A 23,434-nucleotide genomic window follows, 5' to 3' on the forward strand; every position below is an offset into this window, starting at 1 on the left:
TTCATTTACTCTCAGAAATGAAACTGGCACCAGAGTCCTCTCTTTGTATGGCTCTTGAATAAATATTGCCAGAGTTTGCATTTGGCTGTCTCCTTTCCCTTTCTTTCCAGGGTTAACTAGCTCCCGTCTGTCTTTTTGAGTCGGTGCCTTCAGTCTAGTCATAGTTAATTCTTTACCTGGGAATCATTGTGTTTCTTTAAAGCAGTGGGTTTTATTCTTTTTTTGGTCACTGATTTTTATTTTTTTTTGAGAATCTGAAAGAAAAATTCATATGCTGACATTCATAAAATTGTAAGTGTTCACATATCTTCTGGAGCAGGATATAAGGTTAAGAATTTATGTTTTAAGATCAAGTTGTAGATTTTTATTCTAAGCCACTTAAGCAGAGGTTCTTAAGTTGGGAACTTTGCATGGTCTTTGGGATTCAGGAGATGCCTGGAAAAACCCCTCAAAGTGCATTTACTAGTAGATTGTGTTCCTCAGTGCATTTTTTGAGGCCATTTTTCAAAATGATGTGTAACCGATATCAGTTAAAAAACTTCTATGCTGTGGCTTGCTTATAAAGGCCTTTTATTTTTAAATTTAAGATGGCATTTAAGTTCTGCCAATATTTTTTTTTTAAGCAGCAGAATGCTTTCAAATGAAATCTTTAGAATCCTAATATAAAAAATATACTGAGAGTAGGATGCCGTCGTTGAAGTGATTGTGAGGATTTTGAAGCCCTGTACTCACCCTCCTCACCGCCCCGCAGCACAGCTCTATGGAACCCTTAGAATGACTGACCAAGTGTGGATGATGTTACCCCCTTTTTTTTTTTCCTAAAGAGAGCCCTCCTACGGGAAGGCAGAATATTAAGCATAATTTCAGGTTTTGTTCTTTTTAATTTCTTCTTTAAGTTTTAAGTGTTTCTAGAAAGAAAAAGATACATTAGAGACTTTGTATGGATTTTTAACAATACTATTTATTTTTCCAGTGACCGTGATTATTGTAAAAAATGTTTAACCATACATAGAAAGTAAAAGCCTCCCTCTAATCTCATCCCAGAGAGTCTCCTAAAGAACTATTTGCAGATTTCAATGGGACATTTGGTTGGTTCTTTTTGTGTTGTTAGAGGTTGTCACCCTGATCCATCCTTTATGAAATTCCCTACTAGCTTTTTTCATCTAATGATTTTTGCTGAGATTGGTTTTTTATTATTGCCTAGATCATTAGTTCACAAAATGGTGGTGCTCTACTTCTGTCATTCTTTCTGCATGCTATTGGCTGGAATTTTTCTATAAAGAAGAACTTGTTCTCACTAACGAGCCATATTTTTCCTTTTTCTGCAACTGCAAAAAAGCAAGGGGGCTTACCCTCAGCCAGGCTCTGGGTTTGTGAATACTGAACTTACTCCTGCGTCCTCCTTTTAATAGGAACCAACTGAATTGGAGCTCTACTCTGGTGTGTGTTGTTTTAGCATCTGAAAGCTGGAGACAGGCTCAGGCGGTTAGGAGCAAACTGCCATTTCCCGTTACTTACCTGGTTGCAAGTCCTTTGTGTCTTCTTTAGCCAAATATATATGATTTAGAAAAGCAAAACCAATATTTTTAGTAACAATACAATTACTGAAAATGGTTTCACTTCTTTGTAGTTGTTTTGTCTGTAGTAATTGTAACAATACAATGTAGTTGTTTTTGTCTGTAGTAATTGTAACAATACAATTACTGAAAATGGTTTCACTTCTTTGTAGTTGTTTTGTCTGTATCCTACTAGAGATGAACAATTAGTATGTTTTAGAATCACTTGAAATAATTCCTCTCTGTAGTTAAACCACCAACTAGTTATATTACCCCCCTTTTTAAAATAATATTCATACATTACATCCTATTTTGCACTTTGCTTGTTTTACTTAATAGTAGATCCTGAGCGTCACTCCATAGTAGTTACAGAAATATTCTGCATTCTTTTTACAGCCACATGATCCTACATCCTATATAATAAAAGCCTAATATGCAAATTGTCCCCTTGACCGCGAGTTTGACCAGGGGGAGGGGTCAGCAGCGGGGGCTGCAGGCAGCCAGGGGAAGGGAGACCCCCCCCCTGCCAGCAGCCGGTAGGGACCCTACCTGTGCACAAATTTTGTGCACTGGGCCTCTAGTTAATAGATATTCCTTAGTTCAGGGGTCGGCAAACTCATTAGTCAACAGTGCCAAATATCAACAGTACAACGATTGAAATTTCTTTTGAGAGCCAAATTTTTTAAACTTAAACTTCTTCTAACACCACTTCTTCAAAATAGACTCGCCCAGTCCGTGGTATTTTGTGAAAGAGCCACACTCAAGGGGCCAAAGAGCCGCATGTGGCTCGCGAGCCGCAGTTTGCCGACCATGGCCTTAGTTTATTCAGCTGTCCCTTATTGATGGTTATTTGAGTTATTTATAATCTTTGGCTATTACTAATAGTGCTGCAGTGAATAGCTCAGTGTGTATGTGTTCTCTGTATTTTTTGCCAGTGTGTTTAAAGGTTACATTCCTAGAAGTAGGATGTTTATGTACTTTGTTGGGTATTGCCAAATACCTCTCCATTCCCAGCAGCAATGTTACGTGAATGCCTGTTTCCACACAGCACTTGTCATATGTTTCGGGGTTATTTGCATTTCTTTTTCTGTGAACTGTCTGTTCATATATCTTGCTCATTTTTTAAAGGATTGCTAGTCTTTGTTTTCTCTATTTTAGAAGCTATATATTAACCCTTTGTGATGTAACTTGCACACATTTTTTTCTACTTTATAATTTGTCTTTGTACTTTGGTTAAAGTTTTTATTTTTTGTCATCTAAAAGTTGGTTGTCAATTTTTATGGATTATTTTCATTATTTTTGAATTTTGAATTATAGTTAGGAAACTTCTCCATTTTCAGATTGTATTAGTTTATTGAAGAATTCACTCATATTTTCTTCTAGTGCTTATATGGTTTCATTCATTCATTGGTTTGTTTTGTTGTTTTTAATCCTCAGCCAACGATATTTTTTCCATTGATTTTGTTAGAGAGAGTGGAAGAGAGAGGGAAAGACAGAGAAATATTGATGTGAGAGAAACATATCGATTAGTTGCCTCTGGAACGTGCCCCGACCAGGGTCTGGGCCGGGGAGGAGCCTGCAACCGAGGTACATGCCCTTGACCGGAATCGAACCCGGGATCCTTCGGTCTGCAAGCCGACGCTCTATCCACTGAGCCAAACTGACTAGGGCCGGTTTCATTCTTTACATTTAGATCTCAGATCCATTAAGAATTTATTGTTTGTTTGTGTGTTTGGTGTGAGAGACATCCAATTTTTATTGGGTTCCATGTGATTAAACTAATTCTCATTACATTATCTATTAAAAAGTCCTCTTTGCACTGATTTGAGATGCTGTCAGTTTTTAAAAAATTGTATTGATATTTATATTCTGTCACTTTTCTTAACCTCATTGAGAAGTTTTAATATAAGCAAGTTAAAAATGAGTATAACTATTAAACTGTAACATATATTTTCAGGGGTACTTAATGTTCCCAATTTTACATCCAAGTGCAATTGAATTATTGGCTAGGAAACTTTAAAATCGCAAATTGCACTTAACATTAATGAAGTGTTATTTCCTTACAGTGCCACAAGGTTGCAGTAGTGAGAGAAGATAAATTGGAAGGTAAGTGTTTTAGCAATTTAGCAAGTTTTTACTCTTATGGCATCAATGTAGGTACACTAAAAAGAAAAAATCTGCCCCTAACATTTGCATACAATATAGTTAGCTATTTAACTGAAGATCTGTATATGCTTTTTATAAGTAGTTTCTGAAACATTAAAATATACTACATCTGCCTAACTTCCCATTTTTAAGGTCAATAGCTGCTAACATTTATAAAGCACTTTAATCACAGGGTTTCAAAACTCGTGACAAACATACAAAAAACTATCATGAATACCATATGGAGCACCTCATCAACTGTAAAAAGACAGTAGTCTCTAAATGTGTTGTGTTCTGTAACAGTTTTTTTAGATAGAAAAAAGAATCTTTTCTAAAATCAGAAAGACTTAATATAATTTCTAAATTAAATTTGTCTACCTGTTTCAAAACTATGCTATTGTTCTATTTTTTAAAAACTCAATTCAGTGGGCTCCACATGATCTTGGACTTATGCCTCAAGACAAAACCTGCATTATTGTACTTTAAAAAAAATTATTATTTAAAAAAAATCTGCACTCAAGAATATTTTTTCAGTTGATTTTTTAGAGTGAAAGGGAGGATGGAGGAGGAGGGAGAGAGAAAAGGAGGGAGGGGAGAAGGGAGGGAGGAGGGAGGAGGGAGGGAGGGAAAGAGAGAGAAAAAGAGAGAAAGAAACATCAATGTGAGAGAGACACATTGATTGGTTGCCTCCCACATGCGCCCAGATCGGGGGTGGGGAGGGAACCCACAGCAGAGGTACATGCCCTTGATATGGAATTGAACCCTCAACCCTTGTGTCCACGGGTTGACCCTCCAACCACTGAGCCAAACCGGCCAGGGCTACACAATTATACTTTACAAAATAAGACTCCTGCTGGTGGAGTCGTTTTATTGCAAATTAATATGATGTATTCAGGGTGGTGGAGTTGTCTACTTTTTTCTTTCTGAGTTCCCACATTGGTCGGCAAAGCAAGATTCATTCAGTTAATACATAGTGAGTGTATACTCTGTGTCAAGCTCTGGGCTAGTTACTAGAGACTTGGAACAAGTTGGGCATAGTCCCTTCCTTTATGGAACCTAAAGTTTGTTCCTATGTTGTTCTTCTGTGTTTTTCCTTTGCATACTCACCTGGTTAGTAGTATTTGTTATAGAGTTGCTTTCTCGTTATATGCTAGAGTGAAGGAATCTTTCCTGACTAAAAAAAAAATCATGGTCATCATCAATCATTCATTAGTATTTACTGAGTGTCCACTGGATGAGTGATACCCTCACAGGTGCTGTGCTTAGAACTGACTCACCACCACCTACCTTGTCATAATGTCCCTGTTGGAGACAGAAGAGGTGATGTTATACTGTATACTAGTATGTGGCTCTTTGGCCTTTTAGAGCTTTTTGGACCACCACAGATTGTAAATGGTTTTAATGCAGAAGGGTTTCTTGTTAAAGTCCCCACATGCTATGAAGGTTGTGTGTTAACAGTCTGCTTTTCCTGTTGACTTGTAGCAGTGAAGTCCAAGCTAGCTGTGACTGCCAGCGTCCATGTGTACAGCATCCAGAAAGCCATGCTAAAGGACAGTGGGCCTCTGTTCAATACCGACTATGACATCCTTAAAAGCAACTTGCAGAACTGCAGCAAGTGAGCTCCTTAATGTTCCTTGTGGACTTCTTTACGAATTGATTTTGTAAGATGTTTACACAGTGGCTGCCTCTTAAGAGTGAATGCCAAGTCTAGTAAAACCCCATTTATCTTGCAGTAAGACACATGCCTGGTTTTATTAGTACATCATAAGGTGAAAAATAGCAGCCACAACCCATATTGAAAACCCCAGTGGACTCCCCATAAATCTATTTCTCATGTATTTATCCTGTCACTGTCACCAGAAATGTTTGTTGTGCCCCCTCATTACTCCCTTACCCTAGTCTCTGCTGGTCTAAATTCTGCCCATCTTTTAAGAACCAGTTCAAATGTTTTCCTTCAAAAAACTATTCCTAATTTGATATCCCCCTACCTTCCATCCAAGAGCAGTTGATCCTCCATAGCCAGTATTAATCTTGTTCATCTTTGATATCCTTCATAGCACAGGGAAGTGATGGACTATGATGCATGTGCGTTTTGAGAATTGGTGGTCCTGAGCTTCGGTTGTGGCTTTGCTGCTTAATACTCCTTCATGGCTTTGGACAAATTACTTAAACACTTTGAGATTTGGTTTCTTCATCTTTAAATTAGATATAGTAATGCCTACTTTGTGGGATTATATTGAGGGTTCAGGTCAGTTCCCCAGATACATGTTGAATGCCTACTACTTTGATAGATGCTAAGAAAGATAACTTAGATCTGACGTGTACCTACAACATGCTCCACTCTATAGAGTGAATATGGCCCAGTGCCTGCTTAATGCTCTGGTCATCTGGGATGAAGATAGAGATTTTGGAATCAGAGAAAATAGGTAATTAATTGGGTAGACATAGTCACACAGAGAGAATGTATAGAATGAAAGAAGGACAGAAAGTAAAACTCTAGGTCATAATTACTAGCTGTGTTATCTTGGGCAAATTAACCTCTCTGTGCTTCAGTTTCCTCATCAGCAAAATAAAGCTAAACAACCTGACAGGACTGTAGAGCATGAAATGAATTAATGTATGTACAATGCTTAGTACTGTGCTTGGCACATAGTAAGCACTTTTTAAGTGATAGCCATTTTTAAAGGATTGTCAGAAAAAAGGGGGCCTGAGAGGGCGCAGCTAGAGATAAGAGGAAAATTACACGAATATGTGGAATTCTAAAGGCTAAAGAAAGAGTTTCAAGAAGGAGGGACTGGTTGATAATATCAAACCTTGCTGAGAAGCTAAGTAAATTAGGAACTGAAAAATGTCCACTGTATTTAGTGATGTTCTTGGAAAGAGCATTTTCAGTGGAGTGACCAGATTCTGGTCAGCTGAGTTAATATAGATAACTCTCTAGAAAATATGACTACTAGTATAAAATGCGGGGAAAAGAGGGAGGTAGCTAAGGAGGAATTGAGACTAAGGAAAGACATATACAGTTTTAAAGTTGAGAGTGCCTTGAACTTGTATTGTTAGGAAAGAGCCATAAAAGAGGAAATGGTTGAAAATACTAGGGAGATGAGATAACTGATAGAGGACAAATAGATATAGAATTGCCAAACACAATTTCTGTAAGTTCTATGAAAATCAGGAATGTGTTTATTTTGTTAACCACCCTCTACCCATAATGGTGCCTGGCAGATGATAAGCATTCAATAAATAATTGTTGAATGAACTAATGTTAAACATTAGTTCTTTTCCTTTAGTTTAGAACCTTCGGTGTAATAGGCATACAAATATGTGTTAAATATATAACTGAAGAGCAATAATTTATAAGTCTGTGTCTTCTAGGGAAAGATTATAGGAAACAATACCTGATACATTTATGTAAATTATATTAGATTTCAAAAATAGTCTATTAAAATCCAGTAATGGTATGTCAAGCTCTAAAAATTATTTCTTCTGTTGTATCTAGCAAGTAAGCAAACAAGAATAAAGGTGACTCAAAGGTTCAAAAAAATTGCACAGGGACCTCTAAAATAAAGATGGCAAGTAGAAATGTGGTAATAGCAAGCACTTTAATGAAACTTGACTTAAACACTTAAAGTAGCTTTGTTAAAAATGTGAAGAATTTATCTCCAATAAAGAAGTTTAGTATTTGGTCCTGAGAATTATGGGCCAACTGAGATCTGACTCATTGTTTCATGTGTTTTTAAGAAGTGCTGTGACAGGAAGAAAGTTGAAATTTTAGGATTGAGCAGATTCTTCTCTCTTCGGACAAGTTCCCAGCTTAGTTTGGTCTCTTCCTCTTTGCCAATTCCTGGTCCTGACCCTAAGGTGTGGAATGTAGACCAAATGGAGAAAGAGTTGTCTTGGGGCCAACTTTAGATGTTGATGGTGAAATAAAACATTGCTCTTTTCCTTGTACATGGAAGCACTGCAAGGCCAGAGACGTAGAGTTGTGGGTGAAAGGAAATGATTTCCGTCTGTTCATAATTCTGATGCACAAAATATTTGTGTTAATGTAGGGTTTACTAATGTGGACCACAATAAATCAGTGGAAGATTTTTGGAACTGTAAATTCTAGCTTTGGGGCTGTTCAATCTGAAGTTACTTTTGAAATTAAATGATTTATCAGGGTTTTGTTTTTTTCCCTTAGGCCAGTTATTCTAGCAGTTAATCTTGAATTTGTGCCTGGTTGATCTCTAAGATAATTGCTTTCACCACATAGTTTAACCTCCATCTTCTCCCACCCCAAGTTGAGGTGAAGACGGGAGAGAAGCCAGAAGCCTCACTTTCAGTGGCTTAAATAATCATTCTTCCAGTATATATTTCCTGACACTTTTATATGCCAGGTCTTATACTGAGTACCTGAAATACAAATGATGAATAGTACATTTCCCTAACTTCAAGGCGCTCTTACATACCCGCAATAAGCAAAAGACTGGGAAATAAAATGTTCTTTGTTAGGAAAAGTTGGGGAACTTTGCTTTTTAAGTGTAGCCATTTGAGAAGGCTAGATCAGTTATCCATTCACAATGTGGAATATTACATTATGGATTTGTGTGAAACAGGCATATCTACAATGAATATTCCCTTTAATATCCATTCAAACAGTTCCAAATTTCTTCACTTGGCTTTGGACATACTTTTCTGATGCTGTTAGTTGGTATTATTAGAAATTATTAACAACCAATTGTTAAGGACCACAGGTTATAAGAGGCAATGGCTGTGTTCCCAGCTTCTTCCATGTTTTATTTTTATTAAAAAATTTTTTTGTTTATTGATTTTAGAGAGAGAGAGGCAGGGGAGATTTGTTGTTCCATCTATTGGTGCATTCATTGGTTGTGGTTGCTTCTTATATGTGCCCCGACCAGAGATCAAACCCGCACCTTAGCGAATCTGGATGATGCTCCAACCAACTGAATGATGTGGGCAGGTGCTTCTTCCATGTTTTTTTTCCCCTTAATATATTTTTATTGGTTTCAGAGAGGAAGGGAGACAGAGAGAGATAGAAACATCAATGATGAGAGAATCGTTGATTGGCTGCCTTCTGCACACCCCCTACTGGGGATCAAGCCTGCAACCCCGGCACGTGCCCTTGACCGGAATCAAACCTGGGACCCTTCAGTCCGCAGGCTGATGCTCTATCCACTGAGCCAAACTGACTAGGGCCTTCTTACATGTTTGTTTTTTTAAAAAAAATATATTTTTATTGATTTCAGAGAAGAAGGGAGAGGGAGATAGAAACATCAGTGATGAGAGAGAACCATTGACTGGCTGCCTCCTGCATGCCCACTACTGGGGATCGAGCCCGCAACCCAGGCATGTGCCCTTGACTGGAATCGAACTCGGGACCCTTCAGTTCACAGGCCGACACTCCATCCATTGAGCCAAATCAGCTAGGGCTTCTTACATGTTTTAATCATGATCCACTCTGGCCAGGAGAATTGCCAGGAAATTTGTTAATATTTAGAGCTCTTAATTTTGAATCAGTCAATATTTTTTGCATGCAGTAAATATTAAAAACACGAGGATTATTATCATTTGGTTTCCCAAGTATGGTGAAACTACTAATCTTTTATTATTGTTTGGTGTATTCTTACTATTTAGAATTAGGATGCTTATTTAATGCTAGATTCCATATCCTAGGGTTTTTTGTTTTGTTTGGATTTTTATAAGAATTAATTTGAACCAAATTGACAACATGCTGAGGAGCAAGATCTCAAATCCTCCCCTATTCTACTTTTGACTCCAACCCTAGCTAGTCTTGTTACTAGCTAGATATATAATCTAAGACAAGTCACTGGCTTCTCTCTTAATATTTAACTGAATGAGTGTTCTGCACAAAATAATTTCTAAAATTCATTCTAGTTCTGAAGTTTTCTCCTTTAATAGTGTTAAGCTTAAAAAGTATTACACTGAAGAAGCAAGAGTTTGAAAGTAAGGTTTGATATTGACATTAATGTAACATTTCTGTCTCAGGTTTAGTGCCATACAGTGTGCAGCTGCAGTTCCTAGAGCTTCTGAAACCTCATCTTCTGAAAAGATTGAGCAGTCAAATCTTCAGGTATCAAGTGAGACACAAGCCACTAGTGAGTTGACTGCCAACGGTCATGGCCCACCTACTTCCAAACAGATTTCCCACCAACCTAAAGGAATTATGGGAATGTTTGCCTCTAAAGCTGCTTCTAAAAACCAAGATACCAACAAAGAAACCAAAACGGAAGCTAAGGAGGTAACAAATGTAAGTCTTCTGTAAAGGTATGCCTTTCAGCTCAGATGGGTAACTAGAAAAGCACAAGTACCGTATTTTCTGGCATATAAGACGACTGGGCGTATAAGACGACCCCCAACTTTTCCAGTTAAAATATAGAGTTTGGGATATACCCGCCCTATAAGATGACACCCGGCATATAAGACGACTCCCGACTTTTGAGAAGATTTTCCTGGGTTAAAAAGTCGTCTTATACGCCGGAAAATATGGTAGTTCCAGTGGTAGTAGTTTGATTATATAAAGGTCTGATATTTAGTTCTACTTTTTATACTTCAGCTTGAATCCTTTAATTCTTGATATTTTCATATGAAACAGTCTTTTTCTTTTCACAATGCTTCTCACTAAGCCTTGAGCTACTAAGTGGTGGAACCAGCATCAAATCCACTTCTGATGATTACAAATGTAATGTTTTGCAGGTTTTTTCCCATCATGTACCATACTGCCTCTGATCTATTTTAATTTTGTCTAAGTAGTTTTTAAATTCACTCAAGAAAATTTTAGACACATTTATGGATAATCCTATCTAATAAAGAGGGAATATGCTAATTGACCCTAACACTGTCGCAAAGATGGCGGCGCCCACAACCAATAAGGAGGGAATATGCTAATTGACTGTCCCGCCCTCAAAGATGGCGGCGCCCACAGCCACAAGATGGTGCCGCTCAGTCCTCTCAGCCCCACCGGGGTGGCAGGTGTGCAGCAAGGCTGGGCCCGCCCCCAGGCAGGCCTGGCCGCTCTGCGCGCCTGCCTCCGGAGTCCCCCAGTCCCCTCAGCCGCCGAGGCGCAGGCAAGCCTCAGATGTCGGCTGCCCAGCCGCCTAGGGCCGGCCCGAGGCACAGGCAAGCCTTGGATGGCAGGTGCACAGCTGCCCAGGGCCACCCGAGGCTCAGGTAACCAGGGCTGGCTGAGGCTTGCGCTGCCGGCAGTGGCAGCAGCAGAGGTGTGATGGGGGCGTCGCCTTCCGCTGATCACCGGGTCACCTCCTGCCCCTGAGGGCTCCCAGACCGTAAGGGGCAGGCCGGGCTGAGGGACTCCCTCTCCAGTGCATGAATTTTCATGTACTGGGCATCTAGTAATTTTATAAGAACTGTGAGAACCTAAGCTTTGGAGATTAATACTAATACTGGTGGGTCTGTATTTATTCTTATATCTAATGCATACAGGTTTGGCATGATTATATAAAGACTGAGCCATCATGACAGTGTGCTCTGCTGTTGAAGAAAGTTTATTTGAGACATATTTTGAAGAGCAGCCTAAACACTAAGAAAAAAATTGTGTTTTCTCTTTCTATACTTCTAGGCATCTTCAACAGGCAACAAGGCACCAGGGAAAGGGACTGTGATGAGCAATTTTTTTGGAAAAGCTGCTATGAGTAAGCATGTTCTTACCTTCTTTTTGAATACTAATATATGAATCCTATATAATAAAGATGTAATATGCAAATGGTTGTTATGCCATGAAGCGTAACGACCGACTGTGTAATGACCAGATCACGGATCAGCAGGAGGGTAGGCTTTGGAGTGTAGTTTACTATTCCTATTTCTACCTCCTGCCTTGAAAAGAAAAAATATTTGTTTTATAGAGCTCTTGAAAATGGGAATTAAAACAAAAGGGAGGCTTCCTGGTTAAGTAGTACAGTGTTGAGGTTCATATCTTGGATGCTGGGTACAGTTTGCCTGGTGTGACCATTACTATCCCTATCTCCCAAGGGGCAGAGAGTGAGCTACAAGCAGGCGGCAGAGAGCTACAGGAGGGGGCAGGGTAATAAGCTATGAGGGGGAGGCCAGGGGGGCGGAGGGAGCTACAGGAGGGCGGGGCAGTGGGCGGAGAGCTACAGGAGGGCAGTAGCGAGCTACTGGCTACAAGTGGGCAGCGGAGAGCTACAGGAGGGGGCGGGGCAGCAAGCTATAAGGGGGGACCAGAGGGAGGGGGAGCAGGGGGGAAACTACAGAAGGGTGGGGCAGCAGGCAGAGAGCTACTGGAGGGCGGCAGTGAGCTACTGGCGCACAGATTTGTGCGCAGGGCTACTAGTCTCTCTCTATATATGTATATAAAAAAGCCTAAGCGACCATTGCAGCCTAACGGACGACTGAACAGGCTGCGTGGGGTGACTAGATTGGCAGGGGGGTTAGTGAGGGGCGATCAAACGACCAAGCAGCAGGCTGTGTGGGGCGACCAGGCCGGTAGGGGGGTTAGTGAGGGGCAACCAAACGACCGAGTAGCAGGCTGCGTGGGGTGACCAGGCCTGCAGGGGGCGGGGGAAGTTGGGGGTGACCAGGCCGGCAGGGGGGACAGTAAGGGGCAACCAAATGACTGAGTAGCAGGCTGCATGGGGTGACCAGGCCTGCAGGGGGGAGGGGAGTTGGGGGTGACCAGGCCGGCAGGGGGGACAGTTAGGGGCGACCAGGCCGGCGGCAGGCGGGGGGGGGGAGTTGGGGGCGACCAGGCCAGCAGGGGGGGCAGTTAGGGACAATCAGGCAGGCAGGCAGGTGAGCAGTTAGGAGCCAGTGGTCCCAGGATCGGGCCTAAACTGGCAGTCGGACATCCCCCATGGAGTCCCGGATTGGAGAGGGTGCAGGCTGGGCTGAAGGGACCCCCCCACCTCCGTGCACGAATTTCGTGCACCGTGCCTCTAGTATTATTATAATAACTTATCACCTATCTGAGGTGAAAGCCTGTTTTACCCATCTAGGACACTACCATGTAGCATTCCTGAATCTTAACATCAGTGTTCAATATATTGATGAAGTTAACCCAACTGGAATAGTGGATTTTATGGGTGAGTTTGGTTCAGTTTAGATCCTTTGGAGCAGTGGTCGCCAACCTTTTGGACCTCACGGACCACCAGTTGGTGACAGCTGCTTTGGAGTGTAGTTTACTATTCCTATTTCTACCTCCTGCCTTGAAAAGAAAAAATATTTGTTTTATAGAGCTCTTGAAAATGGGAATTAAAACAAAAGGGAGGCTTCCTGGTTAAGTAGTACAGTGTTGAGGTTAATATCTTGGATGCTGGGTACAGTTTGCCTGGTGTGACCATTACTATCCCTATCTCCCAAGGGGCTGCCAAAACAAAGCTTTAGCCTTTCTTTAGTTATTTTTGCAGATTAGACTTCAGTGTGAATTAGAAGTACTCAGATAGGGATCTAAACTGGCCATTTAAAAATATCTCCTTTATTAAAACTTTTTAAAAAAATATGATTTCTTTCATATGAAAGGAACCAATAGTCACATACTTTCATACTTCTTATATCAAGTAAACATCCCCTGAGGGTATGTGGCAGAATATCAGGAAGAATGTAGGAGTCGCAGGATAATTATAGCACACTTTTTTGGAGCATCAGTTTTATAAAGATTTTGTGGAGAAGCATTTTATTAGGGGCCTATGCAAGCAAAATTAGTCAGAATTCTGCTTTTCCGTGATGGTCAAATTGGTGGTTGGGAGAGGGGTTGGGGTGATAGTTTTTTATTTGTCATAAAAGCTATCCAAGAACATTTTTGTGTTCTGAAAGCATATGGAAAATTTGATACTTTCAGGATATTGGGAAGCACAATTGTATTCTTGCAAGTACAGTGAACAAGGAGGGCTCCCTACTTCTATGAAGACACATCATGCTAATGTCACTAGTTGGTGTGGCTGGTACTGCTCTGCCCGCTGTACCCAATTAGATTGTGTGGTTTCTTGGCAACCTCAATGAGGTTCACATGTTGCTTGCTTTTTATGCGTCTTAACCTTAATAACCAGTGAATTTTTAAAATACCTATTTTTATTTATTTTAGAGAAGAAGGGAGAGGGAAAGAGAGATAGAAACATCAATGATGAGAGAGAACCATTGATTGGCTGCCTCCTGCACGCCCTCCTCTGGGCATTGAGCCCGAAACCCAGGCCTATGCACTGACCAGGAATCGAACCCTGACCTCCTGGTTCATAGGTTGACGCTCATCCACTGAGCCACGCTGGCTGGGTGAATTTTTAAATTAGTTTTAAAATACGTAAGATGTGAATATTTGCTAATTGTAAAAAAATAAAATAAAAATCAGAAAAATACCAAATAGCAGATGTCGCTGCTGCTTCGGAAAGGCCTGGAAAGGGGGGGAAATCAAACTATACAGAAGTATACATTTATTTATTCATGTGTGTTATTTAGCAAGTATTTACTGACATCTACTATGTGCTTGGCACCATTATGCATTAGTACTACAATGGATTAAAACATATGCAAACAAGATTCCTGCCCTCGTGGCCCTTATATTCATTCTCATGGCAGAGACACAAATAAATATAAAAACAATAAAATAGTTAATGATTGTAATTGTTAGGCAGAGAGTAAAGGGTGTTATGATGGAATGTAATAGAAAGAGGAGTAAAACCTAAATAAAATAAAATAATTCAATATCCTATATAATAAATGCAAATATGCAATATGCTATATAATAAATATGCTAATATGCAAATCAACTGAATGGCGGATTGACCAATAGCTATGACGCACACTGACCACCAAGGGGCAGAAGCTTAACACAGGAACTTCCCTCTGGTGGTCAGTGCACTCCCACAGGGGGAACGCCGCTCAGCCAGAAGCCCTGAGCTGGGCTCATGGCTAGCAAGCGTAGTGGCAGTGGTGGGAGCCTCTCCCGCCTCCTCAGCAGTCGGACATCCCCTGAGGGCTCCTGGACTGCGAGAGGGCACAGGCTGGGCTGAGGGACACCTCCCCACCCCGAGTGCATGAATTTTGTGCACTGGGCCTCTAGTTTACCTAATAAAAAGAATGGCTTACAAAGTTGATTAACATTTTTTCAAGGCTGAATGTTTAGAGTTAAATTATGAATATTTTTATTATATTTAACACATGACAAGGTCATTGCAATGAAAATGAAGCTTGAAAGTTAGATGAAGAGAGGTGACTGTGGGAACTTGAACATTTACAACTTAATGCTGGACAGGCATTGGCAAAGATGTGGAGAAATTGAACTCTCATACATTGCTGTGGGGACTGCAAAATGATGTGCTCATTTTAAAAAAGAGTATGGCAATACTAAAAAAAATTTAAATCTAAAGGTATCCTGCAGTTCCACTGCCAGGTACCTACTCAAGAATTAAAACTGTATGTCCACACAAAACTTGTACACAAATGTTCATAGCAGCATTATTCATAATAGCTAAAAAGTGGAAACAACCCAAAGGTCCATAATTTGATGAATGGATATACTACAGTGGAATAGCCACACAGTGGAATATTATTCAGTCAAAAAAGAATGAAGTACTGATACATGCTACAACATGGATGAACCTTGAAATATGAGAAATGAAAGGAGCCAAAAATAAAAGGCCTCGTATTGTTTGATTCCATTTATACAAAACTAGAAGCCCGGTGCACGAAATTCGTGCACGGCGGGGGGTTGTCCCTCAGCCCAGCCTGTACCCTCTCCAATCTGGGACTCCTGGAGGGATGTCCGACTGCCCGTTTAGGCCCGATCCCACCAGGATCGGGCCTAAACGGGCAGTCGGACATCCCTCTCACAATCCAGGACTGCTGGCTCCCAACTGCTTGCCTGCCTGCCTTCCTGATTGCCCCTAACCGCTTCTGCCTGCCAGCCTGATCACCCCCTAACCACTCTGCTGCCAGCCTGGTTGATGCTTAACTGCTCCCCTGCCAGCCTGTTTGCCCCCAACTTCCCTCCTCTGCCAGCCTGGTCACCCCTAACTGCCCTCTCCTGCAGGGTTGATCACCTCCAACTGCCCTCCCTTGCAAGCCTGGTCCCTCTCAACTGCCCTCCCTGGCAGGCCTGGTCCCTCACAACTGTCCTCCCTTGCAGGCTGGGTGCCTCCCAACTGCCCTCTCCTGCTGGCCATCTTGTGGTGGCCATCTTGTGTCCACATGGGGGCAGGATCTTTGATCACATGGGGGCAGCTATATTGTGTGTTGCAGTGATGATCAATCTGTATATTACTCTTTTATTAGATAGGATAGAGGCCTGGTGCACAGGTGGGGGCCAGCTGGTTTGCCCTGAAGGGTGTCACAGATAAGGGTGGGGGTTCCCTTGGGGTGTGGGGCGGCCTGAGCGAGGGGCCTGTGGTGGTTTGCAGGCCGGCCACGCCCCCTGGCAACCCATGGGGAGGCCCTGGTATCTGGAATTTATTTTCCTTCTACAATTGAAACTTTGTAGCCTGGAGCGGAGCCAAGCCTGGGGCTCCGGCAGCCATTTCTGTGGCAGTTAATTCACCTTCTACAATTGAAACTTTGTAGCCTTAAGCGGGTGAGCCCGGCCAGGGTGTGCGGAAAGCTTTGCTTCCCCTGTTGCCACCGGCAACCCTGACCTGCTCTCTCAAGCTCCATTCTGCCGCCATTTGTTTGAATTTGTTTACCTTCTATAATTGAAACTTTGTAGCTTGAGTGGAGGCTTAGGCCTGCAACGGCTATGGAAAGCTTGGCTTCCTCTGTTACCTGGGAAACCTTGCTCTCTGTGGCTGTAGCCATCTTGGATTGGGGTTAATTTGCATACTTGCCCTGATTGGCTGGTGGGCGTGGCTTGGCTGGTGGGCGTGGCTTATGTAGCGGAGTGATGGTTAATTTGCATATTACCATTTTATTAGAGAGGATGTCCAGAATAGGCAAATCTATAGAGACAGAAAGAAGATTAATGCTTGTCAAGGTCTGGGAGTGATGAAAAGGTTCTAAAATTGGATACTGGTGATGGTTGCACAAATAAAAAACATTGAATTGTACACTTTAAAAGGGTAAATTTTATGATGTGTGAATTATATCTCAGTAGCCAAAAAATTAATGCCTTTTATGTTAAAACAATTGCAGCTTTGATGACAAAGTCATTGTGTTACTTTTCTTTGCTTGAAAAGTGGTTTTATATTCTCTTGAGTATAAAAATGAGATGCTTTTAAGAGGTGGGGGAGATAAGAGATCAACCGAAGGACTTACATGCATGCATATAAGCATAACCAATGGACGCAAAACTCTGGGGGGTGAGGGCATGTATGGGTGTGGGGTGGAGGGGACAGTGGTAAGATATGTACACATATAATACCTTAATAAAAAAAATTAATTAATTAATTAATTAATTTTAAAAATGAGATGCTTTTAATTAGTCAAGATGATACAATAACTTGACCATTCAGGTAATGAGAAAATGTGATTAAATTCTTCTTAACAGTTGCCTGAAATTGTTACAATAAACTGCCTCTTTACCAGCTAATTGGCCAATTATAGTTTTATATATGTACTAGAGGCTCAGTGCATTAAATTCGTGTACTCAGGGGGAGGGGGGTCCTTTAGCCTGGCCTGCGCCCTCTCGCAGTCTGGGAGCCCCACAATTGATCGCCCCGCAGAGGGATGCCCTGCCCACCGCTGCCGGCCGGGTAGCCTGGGCCTCCCTCTTTGGGGTGATTGTGGAGCCCCCTGGCCAGTGGCCTGGGCCTCCCTCTGTGGGGCGATTGTGGGGTGATGGTGGGGCCCCCCAACCAATTGCATTGCATTCACCTTGGTGGTGGCAGTCAGTGCTGGGTCGCCGCGGTGCCTGCAGTGGTGGCAATCAGTGCTGGGCCGCCGCGGCCTCTGTCTGCGACCCAGGAGGGACCAAGAGGTTAGCAGTTCAACCCACTCACCAGTCCCCGCCCACCCGAGCCTGCTGCGTGTGCAGCCTGGTGTTCAGTCATTCATTTGGTCGTTTTGGACGTTATGGACCCTGGCTCTTTATATATTGGGATAAATTGGAGTTCCCAAAATGAGGAAATCAAAACAGAATAAAACTGGATGCTAAATCTGTTTTGATCAACGGTATTTAGTTTAGATCAGTTTTCTGAAATTAATATAATAGCCTCTTTTTCTTTAACCCATGGGGTAGGTAGGAAATATTTGGAGGTTTTTCCTTCTAATGATGTAATTTTGAAATAGATACTAACAAAATAATGTCAATTATATAATAGAATGCAGAATTTGCATAAACTTTAAAGATGCACGTGCAGCTTCAGCGAACTTTTTTTGGGTCATGTTTGCTTGGAGATACATGTTTACTCTTCTATATAGTTAGATGGGAAAGTTTGAGAAGTACTGATACTTTATAACAGCAGTAGTAAAAATGCAAGAGAGAATGGCACCATGGTGGATTCAACTTACAGCTGGATTCAACCATATAGATTCCCCATTTAAGTTTTTTTTTTTTTAATATATTTTATTGATTTTTTACAGAGAGGAAGGGAGAGAGATAGAGAGTTAGAAACATCGATCAGCTGCCTCCTGCTCACCCCCTACTGGGGATGTGCCCGCAACCAAGGTACCTTCCCTTGACCGGAATGGAACCTGGGACCCTTCAGTCCTCAGGCCTACTCTATCCACTGAGCCAAACCGGTTTTGGCACCCCATTTAAGTTTTAAAAAAATAAAGCATAAGCAGATTGCATGTTACACTTTTATCCATCATCTATTTTTTCAAATAATATACTTTATTTATAAACTATAATACTAAGCTATGTGTAACAGCCAAAAACTAAGATAGCAATAATTTTTTCCTGAACTTTAGATGGTTTAAACTATTTTATCACTTATAACCAAAACTACTTATTCAAGAGGTTGTTTATAACTTTCTAAGAGTATTGTGTGAATTTTCTTTTTTAGAAAAACAAACTATTACTGAATATAGCATATAATTTCTGTATATTTCTTTTATAATTTCTGATGGCAAGGCCCATCCTGCTTAAATTTCTTAGTCTTTTGCACTACACCATCGTTGTTTTTGTGTTTTTCAGCTTGGTGTAGGACAAGGGATAAAGACTGAGTTAAACTGATTTAGGTTCAAATTCTGGCTCTTCCTTTCCCATTAGTGTTACCTTAAAGTAAATCACTTAACCTCACATGTTGATCCCTTTTATTCCTTATGATAATCTTCTAAATATTACCCCAGTTTTTACAGAGAAGACTGACTTTTAGTTAAGTTAACTTGCCCAGAATGAAGTAGGATTTGAACCAAACTTTTCTGATTCCAAAGTAGTCTTTCAATTATATCAAGGTAGTAGGATATAAAAGTATGCGGGCTTAAAAGGATAGACTAATTCTATATAATAAAGAGGTAATATGCAAATTGGCCCTCACAAAATAGCTGCCAGCAGGTGACTTAGTGAGGGACGACCAAAGGACTGAACAGCAGGCTGCATGGGGCAACCAGGCCAGCAGAGGGGGGCAGATGGGGGCGACCAGGCCAGCGGGGGGGGGGGGGAGTTAGGGGAGATCAGGCCGGCATGCAGAGGCAATGAGGGGCGATCGGGGGGGGGGGTGGTAGTTAGGGGTGACCAGGCAGGCAAGCAGGTGAGCGATTAGGAGCCAGTGGTCCAGGATTGTGAGTAGGATGTCCTGCCAATTTAGGCCCGGTCGGGCCTAAACTGGCAGTTGGACATCCCCTAAGGGGTCCCGGATTGGAGAGGGTGCAGGCTGGGCTGAGGGGACTCCCCCTCCCCATGCACGAATTTCGTGCACTGGGCCTCTAGTAGAAAATAAGATCTTAGTACAAATTTCTCTTGTCTCTATTTGTAAGCTGTGTATTCTTGGGAAACATTTTAAGTCCTCTGACTCTTTAATTCCTCTGAGCTAGTTTCCTCATCTAGCTAATGAGAATAATGATATCTCATTTCTTTCCTAAGCCTTGCTTTTACTATCACTTGCCCTGAGGGCTGTGATATTAAGAGGGATTAGCTGGAGGCAGGAAAGAAAAGAGTAATAGCTAATAGTGGTAGTTGGAAAGGAGAAATGTTCTCTGACTAGACCATGGGCACTGTTAGGACAGGGACTGTATTTTTCCCCCTTAGCCCCTGCTCCTAACATGTTACCTGGCACTTAGTAGGCTGCCAAAGGAATGATGGATTGATACTGCACAATGGGATTGTACATTGTCTGCTATACTTTATTTGTAGATAAACTTAAAGTCAACTTGGATTCAGAACAAGAAGTGAAAGAAGAAAAAGTAGTGGAACAACCTCTACTGTCTGTCACTGAACCAAAGCTGGCAGCCCCTGCAGGTCTGAAGAAATCCAGCAAAAAAGCAGAGCCTGTTAAGATGCAGCAGAAGGAGAAAAAAAGGTAGGAAAATGTTGTCACTTATGGGGAAAGTGTGTTTCTTCTGGGGTTGAGAAGGTCTGTCTGGGCTTATTGACAGCAGGCAGTTTTCAGTTGAGCACTAAATCCTACTTAATGCCGTCAGGATACAGCTACATAACCAAAGTGAGGGGAGAAGTTCAATATCTTATCTAGTGAAGTAGACTTAGAATCTGCATTTTAGATCATTTAAAGCCCAAAGTCTATTTTTTGGACTCCATTGACCTAAATCAATTGTTTTTTTCTCCTTTATTTTGAATTTATGGACATGGCATAAGTGTGCCTGATGGTGCGTCTGTTTTTCACTTCAAATTGCAAATGAAAGGTTACCCTTTCCAGTCAAATTTAAGAGAAAAAGTTCTTTGTTTTCTTTTTATATCAATGAGTTTATTTTTCAAGTGGTAAAATGTAATTAGAAAAGAAAATAAAAGCACACAAGCTGTTAAAAATGGATCCAGGAATTTGAGACACTACCTCATAGTTGGTAGGAATTAGTCTGTTGAAAGAAATTCTAAAGGACACTGTCAGCACTGATAGGCCCAGAAATACTTGACTTTTGTGGCAAGGTTGGGGATACTCTAATAGAAAACATCAACAAAATGCTAAAGTTTCAGAGGGTCAAGGCTCTGTCCAGTTGGCCTCACCTCCTAGGATTAAAATGTCTCGGCATGGGTACATTTGTTCTTGATGATTATTGACAGGATTGTATTCAGTATTTCAGCACTAAATAGAACGTTAACTGTATATTTTTAATAGGTGCCCTTTATTAGATGGAAGAAATTCTGTTCCTAGTTTGCTGGGAGGTTTTATTATGAATGGGTGTTGACTTTTGACAGATGGTTTTTCTGCATTTATTGAAATGATCATACAGTGTTTCTGTTAATGTAATGTATTACATTATTGGTTTTCAAATGTTAAACCAACCTTGCATTCTTGGGATAAACCCCAACTTGGTCATGGTCTATTAGTCTTTTTACATATTGCTGGATTCTACTTAATACTATAAGGATTTTTTGCCCCTACATTTACAAGGTCTATGGATCTTTTCTAGTAACATTAATCGTATTTTAGTATTAGTGTTATGCTGACTTCTTAAAATTAGTTGGGAGGAGTTAATATTCCTCTGTTTTCTATTTGTATATGATATGTATTTCTCTCTTCAAAGTTATAAAATTCACAAGTGAATCTGGGCCTGGAGTTTTCTTTTAAGAAATGAATTTTATTTCTTTAAATAGAGCTCTTCAAATTTTTTTGTTCTTTTTGAATCAGTTTGGTTGTGTTTCTAAAGGAATTTATTTCATCTAAGTTGTTGAGCTTATTGGGTTAAAGTTGTTCATCATATATCCTTATTCTTTGAGTACCTATAGTTATCACTACAGATTCCTTCATTCTTTATAGTTTTTGTCTTTTTTATCAGTCTTGTAAAAGGCTTTTTAATTTTATTAATCTTTCCCCCCAAAATAATGACTTTTAGCTGTGTTAATTTTCTTCACTTCATTGATTTCTGCTCTTATATTTATTATTTCCTTCTATTTATTTTGGGTTTAATTTGTCTTTTCGTATCTTAAGATAGAAAAATAAGTTGATACTTAAAGTTACATAAGAAATAAAATAGTTGTAGATAAAAATTATGTCTCTAACACACAGTGGGCCCTTGAATGAATGAGTAATGTGACGGAGTATCCAGAGGAGCTAAGTAATGTCAGGATGGGATGGAGTATAGGTTTTTTATTATGTTATTAGAATCACCTTGAGCTCTTATGCTTTTGCTCATATTGGTTTTTTTTTCTCTATAAAATATGTACCCCTTTTCTATCTGATGAACTTATACTTTTAAAGTTTTCAAGTAAGACTCATGTCCCGTAACATTTGTCTGGTAAAATGATCACATTGTATTATAGTAGTGTTTATATCAGTCTTTCCAGTTAAAGCTCCTTTGAGAACAATATTTTCTTGATCTTTATATCCTCATTGTTTAGCAAAGTGCCTCATATATGTAGGTAGTAGCTGCTTATTGAATGCTTGTTGAATTATTGAAAGGCCAATAGGGGCAGTAAGAGTTTAGGAAGATGCTCAATAATCTGGTAGTAGTTTCCAGTGGTCTTTAGAGAGCTAGAGAACATTTTTATTCTGGTCATCCCATGAAGTAACCTAGTTGTGGTCAGTTAGCCTTAAAAAGAATTCTTATTGACTTTTCTGTCCTCTGGAATTAAGACCATGAGTTATGAAGCAAGAGCCATAGTAGCATATGAATACTTACAATTTTATTCTGTGAAACATGCTTAAATTTTTTCTGGATGGCCACAGGGGGAAGCGAGTGGAGTTCTCTGATGAAGAGACAAAAGAAACTGTAAACATGAAGAAAAAGAGGAGAAGACTTAAACTTCCTGAGTCTGATAGCAGTGAAGATGAAGGTGGGTATTGCTATTAATTTTTGGCTAGTAGGATTGTCTGTCAGTTCAGGCTGTTATAACAAAAATACCGTAGACTGGGTGGCTTACACAACGGAAATTTATTCCTCACAGTTTTGTGGCTGAGAAGTCCAAAATGAGGATACTGGCTGACTCAGTTCCTAATGAGAGAGCTCTTCCTGGTTTGCAGAAGAACACCTTTTTTGCTCTGTCCTCACATGGCAGGGAGAGAAATCCTCTTTCTCATGTCTCTGGGAAAGGCAGTAATCTCATTCATTAGGCCCCATTCTCTTGATTCAGTTACTTCCCAAAATCCCATTAAGGATTGGGGCTTCAACATAGGAATTTTGGGGAAACATAAACATTTAGTCCACAGCAGGGGTGAGTTCGTATTATGATGCTCAAAGAGGTAAAAAGTAATTTAGTATGGGTCACAACTACTCTAGTAATCCTAGCATTCAGACACATATAGCACCTATTTCTGTTTAAAATCTACTTTACTTTAGCCTTTTTACCAGAACTACCATTTTCTTGTAATTTGCCAAAATAACAGATACAAAGGAAAAGAAAATAAGGACTATTAACATATATATCATCAAAGACCTTTGCTTTTTATTTATTTTTAAATTTTATTTTTCAATTGCAGTTTACATTCAGTATTATTCTGTATTAGTTTTAGATGTGCAGCATAGTGGTTAGATTACAATATACTTTACAAAGTGGTCCCCCGATATTTCAAGTACCCACTTGGAATTGTACATAGTTATTACAATAATGCTATGTTCCCTGTGCTATACTTATATCTCCAGGACATTTTTGTAACTACCAATTTGTAATTATGAATCCCTTCACCTTTTTCACTGAGCCCCACAAACCACCCTGTGCCACCAGTGCCACCACCACCCTGGCACTGTCCCCCCATCTGTTT

At 40.5% G+C, this 23,434-nt stretch overlaps 1 protein-coding gene across 3 annotated transcripts in view; it reads left to right on the forward strand.

The window, feature by feature from the left end:
- Window positions 1–23,434, forward strand: part of POLD3 (DNA polymerase delta 3, accessory subunit) — a 59,262-nt gene that overhangs the window by 11,901 nt on the left and 23,927 nt on the right. For all 3 annotated transcript variants that reach the window (XM_079788718.1, XM_079788720.1, XM_079788719.1), the window contains exons 4-9: window positions 3,623–3,662; window positions 5,184–5,316; window positions 9,711–9,972; window positions 11,302–11,374; window positions 19,915–20,080; window positions 22,403–22,509. In XM_079788718.1, the coding sequence (XP_079644844.1) occupies window positions 3,623–3,662; window positions 5,184–5,316; window positions 9,711–9,972; window positions 11,302–11,374; window positions 19,915–20,080; window positions 22,403–22,509 (781 nt within the window). The remainder of the gene's footprint in view (window positions 1–3,622; window positions 3,663–5,183; window positions 5,317–9,710; window positions 9,973–11,301; window positions 11,375–19,914; window positions 20,081–22,402; window positions 22,510–23,434) is intronic.

Source organism: Cnephaeus nilssonii, assembly GCF_951640355.1.
Source record: "Cnephaeus nilssonii genome assembly, chromosome: 13".
In the NCBI taxonomy this organism is placed as follows: Eukaryota; Metazoa; Chordata; class Mammalia; order Chiroptera; family Vespertilionidae; genus Cnephaeus; species Cnephaeus nilssonii.